At 39.6% G+C, this 22,557-nt stretch overlaps 2 protein-coding genes across 4 annotated transcripts; both read left to right on the top strand.

The window, feature by feature from the left end:
• Positions 1 to 5,200: 5,200 nt before the first annotated feature.
• On the top strand, positions 5,201 to 12,048 carry LOC133709323 (ABC transporter B family member 11-like). Of its 2 annotated transcripts, XM_062135028.1 has the most exons (13): positions 5,201 to 6,312; positions 6,585 to 6,933; positions 7,218 to 7,272; positions 7,376 to 7,551; positions 7,632 to 7,853; positions 7,939 to 8,177; positions 8,320 to 8,845; positions 9,072 to 9,345; positions 9,500 to 10,311; positions 10,485 to 10,751; positions 10,872 to 11,135; positions 11,218 to 11,511; positions 11,635 to 12,048. In XM_062135028.1, the coding sequence occupies exons 2-13, from the start codon at positions 6,613 to 6,615 to the stop codon at positions 11,986 to 11,988; spliced, it is 3,804 nt and encodes a 1,267-aa protein (XP_061991012.1). In that variant the 5' UTR covers positions 5,201 to 6,312; positions 6,585 to 6,612; the 3' UTR covers positions 11,989 to 12,048. The 2 variants fall into 2 exon arrangements, with proteins under 2 accessions (XP_061991012.1, XP_061991011.1); XM_062135027.1 differs by having other exon boundaries at positions 10,485 to 11,135.
• A 4,219-nt stretch (positions 12,049 to 16,267) lies between these two features.
• On the top strand, positions 16,268 to 22,493 carry LOC133709324 (ABC transporter B family member 11-like). Of its 2 annotated transcripts, XM_062135030.1 has the most exons (15): positions 16,268 to 16,430; positions 16,532 to 16,611; positions 16,843 to 17,203; positions 17,474 to 17,528; positions 17,630 to 17,805; positions 17,889 to 18,110; positions 18,200 to 18,438; positions 18,583 to 19,108; positions 19,336 to 19,609; positions 19,731 to 20,432; positions 20,538 to 20,593; positions 20,775 to 21,041; positions 21,156 to 21,419; positions 21,507 to 21,800; positions 21,921 to 22,493. In XM_062135030.1, the coding sequence occupies exons 3-15, from the start codon at positions 16,883 to 16,885 to the stop codon at positions 22,272 to 22,274; spliced, it is 3,750 nt and encodes a 1,249-aa protein (XP_061991014.1). In that variant the 5' UTR covers positions 16,268 to 16,430; positions 16,532 to 16,611; positions 16,843 to 16,882; the 3' UTR covers positions 22,275 to 22,493. The 2 variants fall into 2 exon arrangements, with proteins under 2 accessions (XP_061991014.1, XP_061991013.1); XM_062135029.1 differs by having other exon boundaries at positions 16,269 to 16,430; positions 19,731 to 20,593.
• Positions 22,494 to 22,557: the final 64 nt, after the last annotated feature.

Genomic DNA, 22,557 nt, shown 5'->3' with positions numbered 1-22,557 from the left:
GGCACCAAACGCGGGCCTTGTGTTCCAACGAACACCCATAAAGCATGCACAAGCAATTATCTTGATGCGACGCCATATGGACAGAGCACTCAGATTAGAGTATATGTCCATCAAAGATGCAAGGGACCTATGGGTAGCGCTAGAAGAACGCTTTGATAATATCCAAGATTCCCTCCTCCCTGACTTGAAGGTTCAATGGAACAATATACGCTTCTCCGACTTCAAGTCTGTTGCTGAATACAATTCAGAAGCTCTTCGGCTAAAAGCCATGCTGAAGTTCTGTGGAAAACCTCTCACAGAAGAAGAGCTAATTGAGAAGACTCTCTCCACCTTCCCCGTCGCAGCAATTATACTATCAAAGCAATATCGCACTGAATTTAATGCTGGACGACTTACGAAGTTCAATGAGCTTATCAATATTTTGTCGGTGTCTGAGAAGCACGACAATATCCTTGTGAAGAATTATAATTCAAGGCCCGTAGGAACCAAAAGCGTTCATGAGGCAAATTATAATGCACCCAAGAAAGGGCGCAAGGAGCGGTACCCTACTAATAAGGGGCATGTATACCCTAATAACAGGGGACATGACGGACGAATGGGTCCATACAACCGCCCCAATAAGGAAGGAAACCGCAACTTTGGAGCGGGCACACGTGGTGGCAATTCCACACGTGGGAAAAGAGAATATAACAACACCATGGGCCGTAACACTGTGGGCCGTGGAGGTCGCATAATACGCCGTGGTAGTAGCAGCAACAACCCGCCTAGGGAATATCCACAACGTGCACCTCAAATAAAGAAAGTCAACCACAATGACGTGTGTCATAGGTGTGGATCAATCGAGCATTGGTTTAAGCAATGCCAAGCAAGTACTCAACTAGCTGCACGCTACAAGGAGTACAGGGAAATGAGGGAGCAAGAAGCTCACCTTGCTGAAGAAGAAGATGGTGAAGATGTTATTCTCACCATAAAAGACTTCAAAGCTGAAAATGAAAAGCACGAGGATGCCGCAGACTTTGATTAAAATAGTCTTTTCTATTTTCCAATAAAACGGCAAATGTGCCTTAGTCAAATAACAATTGAATTGACTCTTTCTCATGTGGCGTACCCAATGAAGTATGATGTCTAGGCAAGTAATTGAGATCGGGGTATTTAAGCGAGCCTCGCTCCACCAACATCTCTCTACTTACCTGGTCATATTTTATTGGAATTACCAAACGGATTGAGCAATTACAATTTGTATAAAGTTTAATTTTATATTGGAATAAACTTTGGAAACTTTGATGTAATCATTGACTATTTTCCCTATTAATAAAGTATCGCATTATCAATGTCATTGACATGTGTTAATATTCCGAACTTTATTTTTTCAGTATGTCTTCGGGAGAATTGGAATGCCTTCTTGATAGTGGCACCACACATACTATATTACGACATAGGCAATTATTCTTATGGATGACTCCTAGTCAATCTTCAGTGACCACGATGGCAGGACCATCTCAATTGATTCATGGTCGTGGACCAGCTCAATTTCTATTGCCGAATGGCACAAATATTAATGTCGCCGAAGCTTTATATGCTCCAAGGGCTGGAAGAACCCTATTAAGTTTTAAAGATATAAGAGCCAATGATTTTCATGTGAAAACACATTGTGAGAATGGACAAGAGTTCCTTTACATCACCTCTAATAACTACGGAAATACACGAGTATTAGAGAAACTCATGTGTCGCTCTAGTGGATTGTACGCAACCACTATTAGAGTCATTGAATCCAACCATGTCATGAATGAAAATTTATGGGATTCCGACACATACAAACTTTGGCACGACCGTTTGGGACACCCAGGTCGAGATATGATGCTCCGTATATTAAAAACTTCACACGGACATCCATTCTTTAAAACAAAAGGAAGTACGAACCAAAGAAAGGTTCAAAGAATTACTTCTGAAGCATATCATTCGTTTTGCAAAGCTTGCTCTTTAGCAAAAGTAGGATCGAGACCATCCTATGCAAAAGACATTAAAGAAAATATACCATTCTTGCAAAGAATACAAGGTGATATCTGTGGACCTATACATCCAACTTGCGGACCATTTAGATATTTTATGGTGTTGGTTGATGCATCGACACGTTGGTCACATGTCATGCTCTTATCCACAAGAAATGCTGCATTTGCTAAACTCCTAGCACAAATCATTAAGTTAAGGGCTCACCACCCTGATCATCCTATTAAGTCAATTCGTCTTGACAATGCTGGGGAATTTACATCAAAAACTTTTGATGATTATTGCATGTCCATTGGGATCGAGGTTGAACATCCTGTCCCTCATGTACATACCCAAAATGGTCTCGCAGAAGCTGCCATTAAAAGACTTCAAATGATTGCTAGGGCATTGGTTATGCGCACCAATCTCCCTATTTCTGCTTGGGGCTATGCAATATTACACGCAGCTGTGCTTATTCGTCTAAGGCCCACTGCCACCCAACCTTTTTCTGCGTCCCAGATGGTAACTGGGTATGAGCCTAATATCTCACATTTACGCATATTTGGGTGTGCAGTCTATGTGCCAATTGCGCCACCACAGCGCACTAAAATGGGTCCTCAAAGACGATTAGGCCTTTATGTTGGCTATGACTCTCCAACCATAATCCGCTACATAGAACCCTTGACAGGTGATCTATTTACCGCTAGATTTGCGGATTGTCACTTTGATGAGACAGTCTTCCCGCCTTTAGGGGGAGACATGAACACTAATGTTCATCAAAAAGGACAGGAATTGTCGTGGTTTGTCCCCACTTTGTCCCATCTTGATCCCCGAACCGCACAATCTGAAAAAGAAGTGCAGAGAATTCTCGATCTTCAGAACGTAGCAGAATCGATGCCTGATGCGTTTTCTGATATCGCTAAAGTGACGAGATCACACATACCTGCTGCAAATATACCTGCAAGGATTGATGTCCCTAAAAGACATAATGCCATCTCAAAAATACATGAGAATGGCGCCAACGTTCCCTCTATGGGTGACACATTGGCTAGGCCCATGGCTCCTGCCAGGAAGCGCGGGAGACCTATAGGTTCGATGGATTCTCGCCCAAGAAAGAAAGCGAGTTTGGCACAAAATAATCCATTAATCATAGATATGAATAATCCATCTCACGAGAATACTCCGGATTATGGTTATGTCCAAGAGACATCATTGGGGGACGCTCCAATGTCAGAACCAACTCCAGAGAATAGAGAAATCTCCATAAATTACAATAGTGTACATGAGATGATGGATAGAAATTCTATGGCAATTGATGATGCGTTTGCATATCATGTTGCAAAAGGAATCATAGAATATGATGATATCGAGCCTCGCTCTGTTGAAGAATGTCAACGAAGAGCGGATTGGCCTAAATGGAAAAATGCGATCCAGACTGAATTGGATTCACTAACAAAGAGACAGGTATTTGGGTCTATAATGCTGACACCACCACATATAAAGCCTGTTGGCCATAAATGGGTCTTTGTTAGAAAGCGTAATGAGAAAAATGAGGTGATGAGATATAAACCCCCCTTGTGGCACAAGGTTTCTCACAACGCCCTGGAATCGACTACGAGGAGACATACTCTCCCGTAATGGACGTTATAACGTTCCGCTACCTTGTCAGTTTGGTAGTTTCCGAAAAATTTGACATGCAGCTTATGGATGTGGTTACAGCATATCTCTATGGGGATCTAGATTCAGAGATATATATGAAGGTTCCTGATGGACTTCAATTACCAAAATCAAGTGGTTCTAAACCACGGAGCGCGTTTTCAATAAAATTAAGACGCTCACTATATGGATTGAAACAATCCGGACGGATGTGGTATAACCGTCTAAGTGACTACTTGATTGGAAAGGGATATGTTAACAATGAAATATGCCCTTGCGTGTTCATTAAAAGAACAAGTTCCGGATTTGAAATTGTAGCAGTTTATGTCGATGACATGAACCTAATTGGAACTCTAGATGAGTTAAAACAAACTGCTAAATATTTGGAATCCGAGTTTGAGATGAAAGATCTTGGGAAAACACGGTTTTGCCTCGGAATAGAACTCGAGCACCGTAGTGATGGGATTATGATCCATCAGTCAGCATATACTCAAAAATTACTAAGGCGCTTTAATGAAGATAAAGCAAAGCCTGTAAGTACTCCCATGATCGGCCGAAGTCTTGAGCCCACAAAAGATCCGTTTCGTCCAAGGGATGAGGACGAAGAATTATTAGAGGCTGAAGTACCCTATCTAAGTGCGATAGGCGCATTATTGTATTTAGCTCAATGCACAAGACCGGATATCTCATTCGCAGTGAACTTGTTAGCTCGACATAGTTCTGCGCCAACACGCCGCCATTGGATTGGCATAAAGACAATCTTTCGATACTTAAAGGGTACGATTGATATGGGCTTGTTTTATCCCTACAAAGAGAAAAGAAAAGACGGAAGCATGAGATCAGACCCCATGAGGCAAAAAGCCACCTTCCGTAATGTAGACGCCGGCGACACCATCAATGGTGACCGACGTTCTCCTCCTCCCCTCCATCAAAATAAAAATAATGTTTTGATGGGATTTGCTGATGCGGGGTATCTCTCTGACCCCCATAAAGGTCGCTCCCAAACAGGTTATGTCTTTACCATGGGAAGCACGGCGATATCTTGGAGATCTACAAAACAGACCCTTGTCGCTACTTCCTCAAATCATGCAGAGATTATTGCTCTACATGAAGCTGTGCGTGAATGCATATGGCTAAGGTCTATAAATAGACACATTCGAGGAACTTGTGGTTTGAAGTTTACCACAGATAAACCTACATGCATTTATGAAGATAATGCAGCTTGTATTGAGCAAATGAAATTAGGTTTCATCAAGGGTGACAATACTAAACATATATCACCGAAATTCTTCTACAATCAGCAACAGCAAACACTTCTAAACATTGAAGTAAATCAAATCCGATCAGAGGATAATGTAGCGGACTTATTTACTAAGTCGCTACCAAAAAGCCATTTCGAGAAGCATGTGAAGAGCATCGGATTAAGAAGGTTATCCGAACTCCCATGATCTTCAGGGGGAGAATAAATCAGGGGGAGTATCTAGAAACATACTCCACACTTAATGCGCGTTGCACTCTTTTTCTCCTTCGACCAAGGTTGTTTTTTCCCACAGGGTTTTATTACTTGGCAAGGTTTTTAACGAGGCAATTTCGAAGCGCACGGCTTAGACAAATACTATCGACATGAAATATCCAAGGGGGAGTGTTGTAGTATATATGAAACATGTTGTATTGTTCATTATATAAAATGTCTATGTCATGTATAAGATAAGTATTTGAGTGAATAGCATAGGTATAGTGACTTGTGAGTCAAGCTTTATGCCAATGGGGAACAAGTGTGGCAATCATCATCACAAACCACAATGTGGAGCTGCAAATGGAGATGCCACAATGGAAGGCTACAAATGAAGATGCCATCAAGTTGTATCATTATTTACTTCAAATGTATCCCTATAAATACCTCCTATTGAATGAAATGAAACACACACTTGAATCTCTATTCCCTCTCTCTCTCTGTCAATTTTGCTTGTCCTTAAACAGTTTTCATACACTTTACATTCATCTCTCAGTTTTATTCAATACCAAAGTTGCTGGGCTGTCATTCCTTTTGTATATATAGTTGTATGATCTTGATGTTATTAGTATGCTTGTATTATAAGCGAGCAGTACTATGTATTGGACTTCCAGCTTAGTCTGAATCGCTGAGTTTGTACAAAGATCCCATCTTTTCTATCAGACGATATTGAAGATGCTGAGAAGAAAAAGGACAAATTATAAGAGACAATTACACATATATGTATAGTGGGCGTGTGACATGTTGTTATATGTGTTACTATGATGAAAATGATGGAGTACAATAGACCACTGGTGTGTGCAACCATGCAGATAATTTCAGACAAGGATCTGAGGGCGGCTGCATTGCAATTTTCAAGCAGCAGAATAGAGGGCCTGAAATGATATTTGCCCAAATTACCCACATCCTAATGAATGTGGGAGCAACTAAGCAGAAGAAAGGAAGAGGGGAAGAGGGCTAGAATGGTATTTCAATCGTGATACCATTCATTAGCTAATATGGTTGTTATTATTGTTCTGGATAGTTTGACTGGTTCACTATTCATTAGCCGACATGATTTGTATCGCCCTTTGTAGGTTGTAGCCTGTAGGTTGATATGTTTGCTTATAAAGCAATGCTTGCGTGGAAGTACAACAAATTCATCATCCCATTTCCAGGTAAGTGGTAATTCTGATTCCTCATTAGTCTTTTTAATCCATTCAGCACTGCATTGGATTAATATCACCATTACATTAATGTTCCCTGCAACACTTACGTTGCATAGATGGTGTTTGTTGCTATTTCTTCTCTTTAGTTTTTCTCTTGTTAGCATGCATTAACTGGTCACTTGGTTTCTTTCTCTTCGTCTTTCATTTCAATCCTTGTTTCATGTTAGTTTCTCTCTTTTACTTCAAACCAGATCTTTATCTATTTATTTTTAACCATGCAGCTGTGATCTTATCACTCAAGTGGGAAGCATGGCTGAGGAGAATCCTTCAGATGGAGATGTAATCACCAAGCAATACACTGCACCAAATAGCCGCTCAGCAGTGGCGGGGGTTTCCAAAGAATGTGAACAAAATATAAGCAAGAGCAAGGAGGATGGAACAAATACAGTACCATATTACAAGCTTTTCTCCTTTGCTGACTCCCTGGATTACCTGTTAATGTCTGTTGGTACAATCAGCGCCATTGGAAATGGACTCTGTATGCCTCTAATGACCATTGTCATGGGAGATGTGATTGATTCATTTGGAGAAACTAGGAACATCAAGGAAGTGTCTAATGCAGTTTCCAAGGTAACTAAGTCTTCTGACTAATGCAACATTTATACAATGTTAAAGAACAAAATTCCACTCGCTGCATTTCTCTGGTTTCATCATAATTTGTGTCAACTATCAAGTGAACTTTCAAACTATCTGAAAAAGAAGAAGAAGAAGAAGAAGTTATTTTGTTTCTCTGGTTCTCCAAATAGAATAAGTTCTGCATTAAGCAAAACTATTGTTCTCTAAATTAATTGGCTATATCTAACTGTTGCTAACTAAGTTTATTTAAAGCTAATTTAGAAATTCGATATCCTCAGGTGGCTTTGAAATTCGTTTACTTGGCTCTGGGGGCTGCTGCTGCATCATTTCTACGTAAGTACATTGCATGCGTTCCCCGCTGAAATATCACTTGAGATCGCATTAATAAGCAGTTCAGCTTATAGGATGCTGATGTACTTGGATTTGCTTTGGCCAGAGATGTCTTGCTGGATGATCACTGGAGAGAGACAGGCTGCACGAATACGAAGTTTATACTTGAAAACCATACTAAGGCAAGATGTCGGCTTCTTTGATCAAGAAATCAACTCTGGGGAAATTGTTGGAAGGATGTCAGGTGATACTGTGCTCATTCAAGAGGCGATGGGTGAGAAGGTATGTATGTACATGCAAGAAAAATACCACAAGTTTTTGCCATTTTCTCCTACAAACCTAATTCATATTTCTTCCTGCAGGTAGGAAGTTTTATCCAGTTAGTTGCAACGTTCATAGGTGGCTTTGGTATAGCATTTTTTAAGGGATCACTTCTCACCCTTGTCATGATATCCTCTATTCCCCCTCTAGTCTTATCTACTGCTGTCCTGAACCATTTCATAGTCAAATTGGCGTCCCATGGACAAGCTGCAAATTCAGGAGGAGCAAATGTGGTAGAGGAGACAATTAGTTCAATAAGAACTGTATGAATACTCGTCTTAAACTCTCTCTCAGTCTCTCTCCCTTCTCTTTTTATACAACCAAAAATGATGGGTATTCCTCATGCAGGTTGCATCATTCACAGGGGAGAAGCAAGCTATATTTAACTATAACTCCTCCTTAAGTAGAGCTTACAAGTCTGGTGTGCAAGAGGGTTGGGCATCTGGTTTGGGTCTCGGTGTGGTTATGCTTATGGTATTCTCTACTTTCGCTTTGGCTATATGGTTTGGCGGAATAATGATACTTGAAAAAGGATATAAAGGAGGAGATGTCATCAATGTGATTATGGCTGTGTTGCTTGGCTCAGTGTAAGTTGCACTTTCTTAACTTTTGATTTGTGTCTGGTCAGCAAGAATAATCAAATTTTACTGACTATCCCCCATTCAGTCAGTTTACTATTTGATTCTGCAAAAATATGCAGTATGTAAACTTTTCTTTCTAAATTTTCAGGTCGCTTGGGAAAGCATCTCCTTGCATTAGTGCATTTGCTCCTGGACAAGCTGCAGCATATAAGATGTTTGAGACAATTAACAGAAAGCCGGAGATAGATGCATACAATACTAATGGGCGGGTATTACAAGATATTCGTGGAGACATAGAACTGAGGGATGTTTATTTTAGCTACCCCGCAAGAATGGATGAGCAAATATTCCATGGATTTTGTCTCTCTATACCTAGTGGTGCAACTGCTGCTTTGGTTGGACAGAGCGGAAGTGGTAAATCAACTGTAATCAGTTTGATTGAGAGATTTTATGACCCACAGGCTGGTGAAGTTCTTATTGACGGTGTCAATCTCAAAGAGTTCCAGCTGAAATGGATCAGGCAGAAAATAGGTCTTGTCAGCCAGGAACCTGTTTTGTTTACTTGCAGCATTAGAGATAATATTGGCTATGGGAAGGATGGTGCAACTACTGAAGAAATAAGGGCTGCTGCTGAGCTTGCCAATGCAGCTAAATTCATAGATTTACTCCCTCAGGTATTTTAGTTTATACCTTCTTTCAATATTTTTTCATATTTCTTTGAATTTTTTCACAATGATGGAAGCTTACTGAAACCATCTAGTGATATATCTTATGGTTAATGATACTCGATCATCTTGTTACATTCAAAGATGAAATGCTAAATTTTAGAATTATTTCAATAAATAGTTTTAACACAACTCTGTTTTTCTGATTCGTGGTTTTTGTGTTTGGTTAACTTAGGGAATAGACACAGTAGTCGGTCAGCATGGAACTCAGCTATCTGGGGGACAAAAGCAAAGAGTTGCTATAGCTAGAGCAATTCTGAAGAACCCAAGAATTCTACTTTTAGATGAAGCCACAAGCGCTCTTGATGCAGAATCCGAACGAGTTGTGGAGGAGGCACTGGATAGAATTATGGTGAACCGGACTACTGTCATTGTAGCCCATCGCCTGAGTACAGTAAGGAATGCTGATACCATTGCTGTCATACATCGAGGAGTAATTGTTGAGCAAGGTAATGGATTTGTTATCATTGTCATGTTTTATCAGTTGAATGCCTATTGTTCTCAGTATCATCATTTTCTTGTCAGTTGTTCCACACATACATTGATATCATCATGTTCTTATTTCACTAGTACTTAAACCACTGATGTTTTTCAACTGAGCAGGACCGCATTCAGAGCTAACTAAGGACCCTGATGGTGCATATCACCAGCTTATAAGGTTGCAAAAAAATATCACTGTGTCAAAACATAGTGGTCTAGATGTCCAGGATTCTATCTTACCCTTTGTAAGAGAGGAATCATCTCCAAGAAGAAATAGTATTCCTTCTGCAAGCGGTATGCTTGAAACAGCACCTGTAGGGCCTGATATTCCTGCTACAGTTCTATCAAAAGGGCAGCCAAAGTTTTCACTTGGCCAACTTGCTTACCTGAACAAGCCAGAGATCCCAATTATATTACTAGGGACAATAGCTGCATCAGTTAATGGGGCAGTCTTCCCTGTTTTTGGGAGTTTACTGGCAAGTGTAATCAAGACGTTCTTTGAGTCACCTCATGAACTCCGTAAGGATTCAAAGTTTTGGGCCTTAATGTTTTTGGTTCTTGGAACGGCATCTTTGTTGGCCAATCCATCAAGAGCATACCTTTTTGCGGTGGCAGGATGTAGGCTAATAAGAAGAGTCCGAGCAATGTGCTTTGAGAAGGTGGTTTATATGGAAGTAAGTTGGTTTGATGAAGCTGAACACTCAAGTGGTGCAATTGGTGCAAGGCTTTCTACGGATGCAGCGTCTTTGAGAGGGCTCGTTGGAGATGCTCTTGGTTTGGTTGTTCAGAATACAGCAACTGCAATTGCTGGGCTGATCATTGCTTTTGTTGCAGATTGGCAACTGGCTCTTATAATCCTTGTTCTGTTACCTTTATTAGGAGTAAATGGATATATTCAAGTCCAATTCACGAAAGGATTCAGTGCAGATGCAAAGGTATGTCTCCTATGTCCTAACTTTTCCTAAAAAAAATGTAGTAAATAACATGGAGCAGTATTGAGACTCATAACTCATGCAGAATTTCAACTCTTATAACTGACATATGGAATATTCCATATATAAAACTCATCCTTTTATCAAGCACGTACTGACATCATAAGTGGTGGCAGAAAATGTATGAAGATGCGAGCCAAATAGCCAATGATGCTGTGGGGAGTATTCGGACACTTGCTTCCTTCTGTGCTGAAGAGAAGGTGATTGAGTTGTACCAGAGAAAGTGTGAAGGCCCTATTAAGAATGGGATAAGACAAGGGATAGTTACTGGGATAGGTTTTGGATTATCATTCTTCTTACAGTTTTCAGTGTTTGCCTTAAGTTTTTATACTGGAGGTCTACTTGTTTCAGCAGGAAAGACAACGTTCTCTGCTGTTTTCCAGGTAACTATTCTCCTCTGCCTTGTGCTACAAACCTTTACTTACTATATTGGCAGCTGTTATACATATACTCATCCCTCGAGACTCTTTAGCAGTCCATTGTTAACAGTTTTCTCTCCGCAGGTTTTCTTTGCTCTCACTATGACTTCTATCGGACTTGCTCAGTCGACCTCCCTGGCACCTGATGTAAGTAAAGGAAAGGCTTCTGCTGCTTCAATATTCGCAATACTTGACCGGCAATCAGAAATAGACTCTAGTGATAACTCGGGGATGACTGTAGAACACTTGAAGGGAGAAATTGAATTTCACCATATCAGTTTCAAGTATCCTAGTAGACCTAATGTGGAAATTTTCAACAATCTTTGCTTGACCATTAGTCATGGCAAGGTAAGTTGGTGTCAAGTTTCTTTTATCTATTATCCAGCAATACATAAGGTTTTAGAACTTACACTTGAGTGATATTATTCAGACAATTGCTCTGGTTGGTGAAAGTGGAAGTGGGAAATCAACAGTGATATCATTGATTCAAAGATTTTACGACCCTAATTCAGGTCACATTACATTGGATGGAATTGAGATCCAGAAACTGCAATTGAAATGGTTGAGACAGCAAATGGGGCTGGTGAGCCAGGAGCCTCTGCTGTTTAACGACACTATCCGAGCCAACATTGCATATGGAAAAGATGGAGAGGCAACCGAGGCTGAAATTATAGCTGCAGCAGAACTGGCAAATGCTCACAAGTTTATTAGTAGTTTACAACATGTAAGCACTGAAATAAGAAGTTCTATCAATTTCTTTTCGGTTACAAGCACTATTGTAATCTCTTATAGTGGTGTTCCATAAATGTTGAAGACTCATGTCTGTTAAGTTTTGACAACAATGCAGGGTTATGATACAATAGCAGGAGAGCGAGGAGTCCAACTGTCTGGTGGACAGAAGCAAAGAGTAGCTATCGCGCGAGCTATAATGAAGGCACCAAAGATATTACTGCTAGATGAAGCGACCAGTGCTCTTGATGCTGAATCCGAACGAGTGGTTCAAGATGCGTTAGACCGAGTAATGGTGGACCGAACCACAGTTGTGGTTGCTCATCGGTTATCAACAATCAAGCGTGCAGATTTGATTGCAGTTGTGAAAAATGGAGTCATTGCAGAGAAAGGGAAGCATGAAACTTTGATCAATATCACGGATGGCATTTATGCTTCTTTGGTAGCATTACATGCAACTGCCTCTTCTTAGATAGCTTCATGTTCTTGTCAGTTAATGTAGCAAAAGTAGCTAGTGAAGGTAAAGCAACATGTTAGGCCCCGTTTGGATGGCAGGAAATCATGGTATGAAATGAGAATTAATTTCATTTTCCATTCAGATGTGTTGTTTGGTTGTAAATAGAGATTGGAAAGGAAATAAAAAATGAGATTTGACTGGAAATTGACTCCCTCATAAAGCCTGAATTGAATTACCTAGTTAGGGGTGGTATTCTAATTCCATTTCTCCCTGTCAAAGGCAAAATTACATAAATTGCCCCTCTAAAAAAATTAAATTCCCCCGCCATTATTCTTTTCGGGATCATAGTTCCCGCTATTGGATCAGCTTATATATCGCATAACCCTTCTTCTCCCTACAACTGCCGTCGTCTTCTTTAAGCAATTTGTCGAAGTCTTCTACTAACAAAGGTAATCTTCTACAGAATTATTTTTGTTATTTTTTATTTTTTATTTTTTATTTTTTAATATATTCTCTTCGAATTCCTTTCTTCTGCTCCTGAAGGAAGAAGATGATACATCAAGAATATGATTATCTTCTTCTTCAGATCTGAGCAAACAATATACAAGTTTTTCATTTATGATTATCTATTGTTTTATGTATGTTTTGATCAATTTTGTGGGATTGTTATTGGATTACGAATGATAGAATACCTGTTTCAGTGAATATGAGTTCTTATTGGTTGTTGTGTCTGGTGAAAAGTGAGTTCAAAGGTCGATCTTCTCTCTATTTTATCTGTTCATCTGGAATAATTGTACCTATTTTTTTTGTTCTTTATCATTTGAGTTTGACGTTCATTTGATTACAAGATTAGAAACACTATTATGTTTATATAACATGAATCATCTGTTTAGGCCCGTAGGGATCTCAAAATCTAAGGGCTTAGTTACTAGAATATGGGTTTTCTGGTATATACATCAAATCATCAATCTGTTGTTTCTGAAAGTGATCTGATTTGCTTTTTGAGGAAATAATCTAGTGTTTATAATTACTTTAGTTTCAGCTGCATTGGGCTATCTATTGTGTTTAATTTGTTGGTTCTTTATGTTTATCAGAATGTGAATCATGTAATGCCCAGCTAATCTTGATTTCCTATTATTTACAATTATGTTTTCTAACCTTGCAGCATGGCACGTAGAATTGTGCAAAGAAGAGAAAAAGTTAAGCTTGCAATTTCGGTGGTTTTTTGTTTTGATGTTATATTTGTACTTTAAATTAGTAAAAGGGTGTTATTGGAAATTACAATTTTCTATTTCATTCTTATGACTTACCAAACACTACGATAGGAATGGAAAAATTAATTCCAGAATTTAATTTCCAATATGTTCCAAACACCCACATGGAAATTCCAAAACCTATTCCATTCCATATCAGTTTGGAAAGGAAAATAAATCATTTTCCTGTTTCAACATTCCGGCCAACCAAACGGGGCCTTAGGGAATTCCCTGCAGATGTAAATTACCAAGAGGCATGTATCATTTTTTCTTTCTTTTATTCAAACTAGTCTTTATTGACACATGTGATGCATGTGAGAAACATTTTTGTTTTGTTTTAAAATTGGAGAAAAAAAAGTAGGAAGTTATACCTGTAGGATGTCAGGATGTGGGAGGTTGTATCTGTAGATAGTGGGATTGACAGTTTTCTTCTTTTTCTGAATTTTTATTTTTATTTATTATATTGCTATTTACCATAATATCCTTCATATATTAAAGATTATTTTAACTTAACCTATAGTTAAAGGATATTTATGTTATTTCACACCCACTTTGGTTGATAAAGTGGGTTATCTTAATAATAGTATAGATATGAAAAATATGAGTACAACAGATATATCGCATTCGGGAGATAAGAAGTATTAACCTGAAAAAAAAAATAAATAAATAAATAAAATTGCTGGGGTCCTGAAACGCAAGTAGATTTACTCATTAGTGTCAATTAGGTGGTCGGTGAACTTTTATCTCCACACATGGTGCTTTCGGACTTATAGGTTTCATTAGGGGTGGGCTCGGGTCGGGTCGGGCCCGAAATTTGGTGAGACCGAGACTGAGCCCGAAATAATCGGGTCGGGCCAGTTCGGGCTTTTTCAAGAATGGAAACCGACAGAAACCGACCCCAAACGGGCCAGTTCGGTCTTCGGGCTTTTCGGGCCCAAAATCCAGTTTTCCAACTTTATGCAAAATAAACACAAAATTGGGTGAGAGGCTAGGTTCGAACCCTCGACCTCTTGGACGGACGCCTTGCTCCCAACCTCTGGAGCACAAGATGCTCTGTGTCTATCATGTTCAATGTTTGTATTTATTTGGTCCTAACTAAGTGGTAGAAATAAAACAAAACAAAAGGCTCTGCCCTCTTTTACTCTGTAATCTCTCCTTTCTTTTCTAGTCTTCTTTGACACTTCTTATTCTTCTTCTTCTGCAATTCTATACATATATTCTTCTTCACAACCAGCGCCGCCTCTTCCTCTTCACCAGTCCCCCTCTCCTCCTGCACCATCGCCTCCGCCGTCTCTGTTCTCCGAAGCATCCCATCCATCAGGTGGTTAACATCCCTGTTTTTCTACCTCACAACCCAAAAGTCCCTAACCCAATTCGTCTCCAGCAGATGTCTGAAGTACCTATCCAATTCCAGAAGCTTCTCTATGTACTCGTCCAGCCAGAAATAGCTCCCAGATCGGAGCTTGGAGACCTTCACGATTAGCTTCGCTCCCTTCTGCAATTCGACGACGACGGACTCGATCTTGTCGTCTTGATCGTGGAACTGAGTGTTGGGTTGACCCGGAGGACTTGGGTGAATAGGTGCCCAGATCACTGGATCTAATTATTCTGCTGCCGATTGGGTACCACCACCGCTGGAGCACAAAGTTGGAGTAACAGGTCTGGAGTTTCAGGCTTTCAGCCAAAATTGCTAACAGGTCTGGGGTTGAATCAAGAAAGGGATGCTATGCTGGATTTGCAGATGAAGCCATGAACGGGTTGGCTGAGATAGTCAAAATGGAGGAAAATCGGGCCGGATCGGGCTTTCGGTCTCCGAATATGTGAAGCCCGAGACCGAACCGACAAAATATATTCGGGTCGGGTCCTAAACCGAACCGAGAATTTCTATATCAAACCCGAACCGAATCGGGTTTTTTTCGGTTTTTCGGGTCAGGCTTTCGGTTTTTCGGGTCCGGACGCCCACCCCTAGGTTTCATGTTACGTCAACTCAAACTTGCTCGATAGTGGATGCGGTGTAAAGAATTTCTCCTTTTCATCTCGTAGTGTAGTTTCATGACCAGAATCATTGATTAATTTCCAAATCATCGGTTAATGGTATTACCTAGAGTAATTGGGCCACTCCATGGGGCCGAATCGGCTAGTACTTTCTACTTGGGCCTAATTTACGAATAGACAATTTCACCCACTTCCTTGGGCCTAGTTTATGAATCCTAACCCTCAAATATGTAATGATGATTACGAAAGTAAACCCATGCCAAGAAAAAAGTTCTCTCGTCACCTACCTCACTCCTCTGCACACCACCCAATATTCCGGCCATGTCAACAATTTTCCGGTCATATTCAGAAGCAATTGGCATACCATTCATATATTGGCTTAAACCAGAGTGACGTGGTTGGCATGGAGGCTTGTGATTTCACCAATATATGACTAGAAAGAAAGTTGCTTTTGGTCTGGGTTTTCTACTGGTGTCACAATGAAAACAACAAGAAGAAGAAACAAATGGGGGTTTGGAAGTAAGTTTTGTTTGCATTCACTAGTTGCGATATTTTGGTACTAAAGCAACAGTATGTTGTTTTCAGCTCTCAGTTTTATTGAATAGGATAGTTTCTGGTGTCTCCCTCCTGTGTGTCAAGCTGTATGATATTGATGTTTTTGTGGTTATAATATAAGTGATCATTATGCATAAAAATCCCAGCTTTCTTTCACGCATCGACAGAGTAGCCCAATAGAAGGTCTACTTCTTTTATCGCTATGCATGATTCCAAACTCACCATTTCTCCAGAAATTTCATATTGAAAATGCTGAAATAAAAGACAAATGATTAATGACTATTATGTCTAATAATTCATAATGGACTATATGATATGTCATATGTGTTTTCCCTTTTCTTCTAGGACATGTCATATGATTGACTAAAAAGAAAAAAGAAAAAACAAGAAGAAGAAAAATAGTACATGTAATTTGTGTTACTATGTGACAAAGATGTTTTTTTTTTTTGAAGTACTGTATATGACGAGTATGATGATGGAGTACAATAGACTACTGGTATGCAGAACCATGCATATAATTCCAAACCAAGATGTGAGGGCGGCTGCATTGCAATTCTTTAAGCAGAAGAATAGTGGACTTGAAATGATAGTACCCAAATTACTCGACTCTACCTAATTAATGTCAGAGCAGCTGAGCAAGGAGAGGAGAGAATGGTATTTCATTCAAGTTACCAGTATTATTTTTATAATTTTTTTGGACAGTTTGAATGTTTCACTATTCATGAGCCGACATGATTTGTCCCTGCCATTTGTAGGTTGTAAGTTGATTGCTAGCTTATAAAGCACTGCTTGAATGAAAATACAACAAGTTCATCAATCCATTTCCAGAGAAGTGGTAAACCTGATTGCTCAGTAGTCCTTTGATCTATTCAGCACTCTATTGATATTTTACTTTTCCTGCAACACTTTTAAGCTTGGATATATGGTGTATGTTGTTATGTCTTCTCTTTAGCATCCGTGATTAGGTCTCTTGGTTATTTTCTCTGTGTTCATTTCAATCCTTGTTTTATATCAGTTTCTCTTATAATTTTTACCGGATTATCATTTGTTTTGTCTTGTGTTGCAGCTGTCATCTCATCACCCTTTTCTGAGGTGCTCTCAAAAACATGGTTGAATTGAATCCTTCGGATGGAGATGTAGTCACCGAGCAAGACATTGCATCGAATAGCCACTCAGCAGTGGCAGCGGTTTCCAAAGAACATGAACAAGATACGAACAAGAGCAAGGAGGACGGAACAAATACAGTACCATATTACAAGCTTTTCTCCTTTGCTGATTCTGTGGATTACATGTTAATGTCTACTGGTACAATCAGCGCTGTTGGAAATGGACTCTGTATGCCCCTAATGACTATACTCATGGGAGATATGATTAATTCATTTGGAGAAACTAGGAATAACAAAGAAGTGGCTAATGCAGTTTCCAAGGTAATGAGGTCTACTGTGACTAAAACATCTCTAGTCATCCCTGTTAACAATATTTGCATTTCTCTGGTTTCACCAGAATTTGTATCTACAATTTTACTTTCAACGAAAAGGAAAAGAAGAAAAACAAATTCTGTTTTGGTTCTCTTATTCTTGAAAATTAGATGTAGTACTGCATTAAACAACTATATATTGTTCTCTTAATTCTATATATGTATATAACTGTTGCTAACTAATCTAATAAAAGCTAATTTGGGAATTCAATATCATCAGGTGGCTCTGAAGTTCTTTTACTTGGCTCTGGGGGCTGCTGCTGCATCATTTCTACGTAAGTAAATTGTGTTCCCTGCTGAAACACTATTTGTGTTGCATTAATAAATATAGTTTTGCTTATTAGAAACTGAAGTTCTTGGATTTGCTTTCTGCCAGAGATGTCTTGCTGGATGATCACTGGAGAGAGACAGGCTGCACGAATACGAAGTCTATACTTGAAAACCATATTGAGGCAAGATGTTGGGTATTTTGATAAAGAAATCAACTCTGGGGAAATTGTTGGGAGGATGTCAGGTGATACTGTGCTTATTCAAGAGGCGATGGGCGAGAAGGTATGTAATTACATGCCAGAAAAAGGCCTCAAGTTTTTGCATTTCTCCTATAACCCTTTATATCATTCCTTTCCTGATATCAGGTAGGGAGTTTCATTCAGTTAGTTGCAACGTTCATTGGGGGCTTTGGAATAGCATTTACTAAGGGATGGCTTCTCACCCTTGTCATGCTATCCTCTATTCCTCCTGTTGTCTTCACTACTGCTGTCTTGAACCATTTCATGGTGAAATTGGCGTCCCGTGGACAAGCTGCATATTCAGAAGGGGCTACTGTTGTAGAGGAGACAATTGGTTCAATCAGAACTGTATGAATATTTATTTTTATTTTTATTCCTTTTGTTTTTGTTTTTGTTTTTCTGTGTAGAACTACAACTGAGGATTATTCCTCCTGCAGGTTGCATCATTCACAGGGGAGAAGCAGGCCATATCTAACTACAATGCCTCCTTAACTAAGGCTTACAAGTCGGCTGTGCAAGAGGGTTGGGCATCTGGTTTGGGTTTTGGTGCAGCTATGCTCATGGTATTCTGTACTTACGCTTTGGCTGTATGGTTTGGCGGAATAATGATACTTGAAAAAGGATATAGAGGAGGAGATGTCATGAATGTAATTGTTGCTGTCTTGATTGGCTCTGCGTAAGTTGGACTTTATTAGATTTGTATCTATGTCTGCGCTGCAAGTATATTCAAAGTTGACCGACTACTTCCCCTTCACTCAGTTTGATATTTGGTGCTGCAGAAATTACGAGGTATGAGAATTTTTTGTTGCTAAATTTTCAGGTCTCTTGGGAAAGCATCTCCGTGCATTAGTGCATTTGCTCCTGGACAAGCTGCGGCTTATAAGATGTTTGAGACAATTAAAAGAAAGCCGGAGATAGATGTGTATGACACTAAAGGGCGAGTGTTACAAGATATTCGTGGAGACATAGAACTGAGGGATGTTGATTTTAGTTATCCCTCACGACCGGATGAGCAGATACTACATGGATTTTGTCTCTCAATACCTAGTGGAGCAACTGCTGCTTTGGTTGGACAGAGTGGAAGTGGTAAATCGACTATAATCAGTTTGATTGAGAGATTCTATGACCCACAGGCTGGTGAAGTTCTTATTGATGGTGTTAATCTCAAAGAGTTCCAACTGAAATGGATCAGACAGAAAATAGGCCTCGTGAGCCAGGAACCAGTTTTGTTTACTGGTAGCATTAAAGATAACATTGCCTATGGAAAGGATGGTGCAACTACTGAAGAAATAAAGGCTGCCGCTGAGCTTGCCAATGCTGCAAAATTCATAGATTTACTGCCTCAGGTTTTAAATCTATACTTTCTTTCAGTATTTGTTTTTTCTTGTTGAATTCTTGATTTTTCATAATGATGGAAGCTTACTGAGACAATCGAGTGACAAATATTATGGTGAATACCCTTCTTGTTACATTTAAGTATGAAATGTTTACAGAAGTTTTAATTTATTTCAATATATAGTTTAGCATGATTCCTGTAGTTCTGATTTGTGGTTTTTGTGAATTGTTAATTTAGGGAATAGACACAATGGTTGGTGAGCATGGAACTCAGCTATCTGGGGGACAAAAGCAAAGAGTTGCTATAGCTAGAGCAATTCTGAAGAACCCAAAAATCCTACTGTTAGATGAAGCCACAAGCGCTCTTGACACAAAATCTGAGAAAATTGTGCAGGAGGCACTGGACAGAGTAATGATTAATCGTACTACTGTCATTGTAGCCCACCGCTTGAGCACAGTGAGGAATGCTGACACCATTGTTGTAATACATCAAGGAACGATTGCTGAAAAAGGTAATGCATTTGTAATCATTTTCTTGTGTTAACGTTTGAAGGCCTGCATCTGATGATCATCAGTTTCTTAATATGCTCAAGTCATGAATACTTAAGGTACTGATCTTTCTCAACTGAGCAGGACCGCATTGGGAGCTAATTAGGGATCCTGATGGAGCATATAGCCAGCTTATAAGGTTGCAAGAAACCCGTATTGTGTCAGAACATACTGGTCTAAATGTTCATGATTCTTTATCACAATTCATAAGTGCAGAATCTCCAAGAACAAACAGTAGATCATCTCCAAGAAGAAATAGTAGTCCTATCTCATTCGCACTCTCATTTGGTATTCCTACCGCAAGCAGTATGCTTGAACCAGCACCTGTAGAACCTGATGTTCCTGCTTCAGCACTATCAAAAGGGCCTCCCAAAGTCTCACTTCGACGACTGGCTTACCTGAACAAGCCGGAGATCCCAGTTCTATTTCTAGGTACACTAGCTGCAGCAGTCAACGGGGTAATCTTCCCTATTTTTGGGAGTTTGATGGCAAGTGTAATCAAAACGTTCTTTGAGCCACCTCATGAACTCCGTAAAGATTCAAAGTTTTGGGCATTAATGTTTTTGCTTCTTGGAATGACATCTTTATTGGCTAGTCCAGCAAGAGCATACCTTTTTGCTGTGGCAGGATGTAGGCTAATCAAACGAATCCGAGCCATGTGCTTTGAGAAGGTGGTTTACATGGAAGTAAGTTGGTTTGATGAAGCTGAACACTCAAGTGGTGCCATTGGCGCAAGGCTTTCTACAGATGCAGCATCTTTAAGAGGGCTGGTTGGTGATGTTCTAGGTTTGGTTGTTGAGAACATGGCAACTGCAATTTCTGGGCTGATCATTGCTTTTGTTGCAAATTGGCAACTGGCTCTTATAATCCTTGTTCTGTTTCCTTTATTAGGACTAAATGGATATTTACAAGTCCAGTTCATGAAAGGATTCAGTGAAGATGCCAAGGTATTCCCCCAAGTCCAAACTTTATAAAAAAAAATAAGTAAATAAGAAAACTAAAAAAAGACGTGGTAATTTGGACGAGTACTATTCAGACTCATAGCTCATGCAAAAATTTCAATTCTTATATATTCCATATAGAAAACTGATCACTTTAATCCAGTACTGACATTATAAACGGTGGCAGAAAATGTATGAAGATGCGAGCCAAATAGCCAATGATGCTGTGGGGAGTATTCGGACAATTGCTTCCTTTTGTGCTGAAGAGAAGGTGATTGAATTGTACCAGAAAAAATTTGAAGGCCCTGTTAAGGCAGGGATAAGACAAGGGTTAGTTACAGGGATAGGTTTTGGGCTATCACTATTTTTGCAGTTTTCAGTGTTTGCCTTAAGCTTTTATACTGGAGGTCTACTTGTTGGGGCAGGCAAGACAACATTCTCTGCTGTTTTCCAGGTAAGTTGTGTTACAAACCTTTATTTACTGTATTGGCAACTCTTACATAAGTACTAGTTACTTTAGACCAATCAAGTCTTTAGCAGTCCATTGCTAACATTTTTCTCTTGGCAGGTTTTCTTTGCTCTCACTATGACTTCTATTGGACTTGCTCAAGCGACCTCCCTAGCACCTGATGCAAGTAAAGGAAGGGCCTCTGCTGCTTCCATATTCGCAATTCTTGACCGGAAATCAAAAATAGACTCTAGTGATAACTCTGGGATGACTATAGAACACTTGAAGGGAGAAATTGAATTTCACCATGTCAGTTTCAAGTATCCCAGTAGACCTGACGTGCATATTTTCAACAATCTTCGCTTGACCATTAGTCATGGCAAGGTAACTTGGTGTCGTGTAGTATTATTTTATCTATATTCCAGAAATACATAAGGTTCCAGAACTGACACTTTGAGTGATATTATTCAGACAATTGCTCTGGTTGGTGAAAGTGGAAGTGGGAAATCAACAGTGATCTCATTGATTCAAAGATTTTACAATCCTAATTCAGGTCACATTACATTGGATGGAATCAAAATCCAAAAACTGCAATTGAAATGGTTGAGGCAGCAAATGGGGCTGGTGAGCCAGGAGCCTCTGCTGTTTAACGACACTATCCGAGCCAACATTGCATATGGAAAGGATGGAGAGGCAACCGAGGCTGACATTACAGCTGCTGCAGAACTCGCAAATGCACACCAGTTCATTAGTAGTTTACAACATGTTTGTATAATTTAACAAGTTTTAGCAGATTCTTTCAGCTACAGTCACTATTTTCATATTTTACCATGGCGCTGCATAAATGTAGAAGACTCATGCATGTTACATTTAAAAACAATGCAGGGTTACGATACAATAACTGGTGAGCGAGGGGTCCAATTGTCCGGCGGACAGAAGCAAAGAATTGCTATTGCACGGGCTATTATGAAGGCACCAAAGATATTACTACTAGATGAAGCCACAAGTGCCCTTGATGCTGAATCTGAACGTGTGGTTCAAGATGCATTGGACCGAATTATGGTGGATCGGACAACAATCGTGGTTGCTCACCGGTTATCCACAATTAAGGGTGCAGATTTAATTGCTGTGGTCAAAAATGGAGTCATTGCAGAGAAAGGAAAGCATGGAACTTTGATCAATATCAGCAATGGCATTTATGCTTCTTTGGTAGCATTACATGCAAGTGCCTCATCTTAGAGAGCATTCTTTTGATCTTTATGATCGAGATAATGCAGTAATATATGTACCAGCTGCAGGAAACAAATGTACGTGTAACTTTCTTCAGAAATGTAGATAGGCAAAATGTATATATGTAGTCCAAGTTATTATTCTCTTGAAAAGTTGTTAGACCTTTCGCAAGGAACCCGCCTGAGAAGGTTTATTACTATTAGTTGATCTTTGTCTATGAAATCTCGATGTTTAAGGTCCCAAATATTATGTGGCAAATGTGTGTGGTGTAGATATTATTAGAGTGAAGTTT

The sequence above is a fragment of the Rosa rugosa genome, chromosome 5, assembly GCF_958449725.1.
Source record: "Rosa rugosa chromosome 5, drRosRugo1.1, whole genome shotgun sequence".
In the NCBI taxonomy this organism is placed as follows: domain Eukaryota; kingdom Viridiplantae; phylum Streptophyta; class Magnoliopsida; order Rosales; family Rosaceae; genus Rosa; species Rosa rugosa.
This window is presented reverse-complemented; position numbering and strand designations above follow the sequence as displayed.

What these genes read in the sequence shown, in the direction of transcription:
- LOC133709324 (XM_062135029.1), top strand. Translation starts at nt 16,883, where the DNA reads ATGGTTGAATTGAATCCTTCGGATGGAGATGTAGTCACCGAGCAAGAC. An exon ending in CAATTGGTTCAATCAGAACT is followed by an intron (nt 18,111 to 18,199) that starts GTATGAATATTT and finishes TTCCTCCTGCAG; the next exon opens with GTTGCATCATTCACAGGGGA. An exon ending in GCTGTCTTGATTGGCTCTGC is followed by an intron (nt 18,439 to 18,582) that starts GTAAGTTGGACT and finishes CTAAATTTTCAG; the next exon opens with GTCTCTTGGGAAAGCATCTC.
- LOC133709323 (XM_062135027.1), top strand. Translation starts at nt 6,613, where the DNA reads ATGGCTGAGGAGAATCCTTCAGATGGAGATGTAATCACCAAGCAATAC. An exon ending in AAGAGGCGATGGGTGAGAAG is followed by an intron (nt 7,552 to 7,631) that starts GTATGTATGTAC and finishes TTCTTCCTGCAG; the next exon opens with GTAGGAAGTTTTATCCAGTT. An exon ending in GCTGTGTTGCTTGGCTCAGT is followed by an intron (nt 8,178 to 8,319) that starts GTAAGTTGCACT and finishes CTAAATTTTCAG; the next exon opens with GTCGCTTGGGAAAGCATCTC.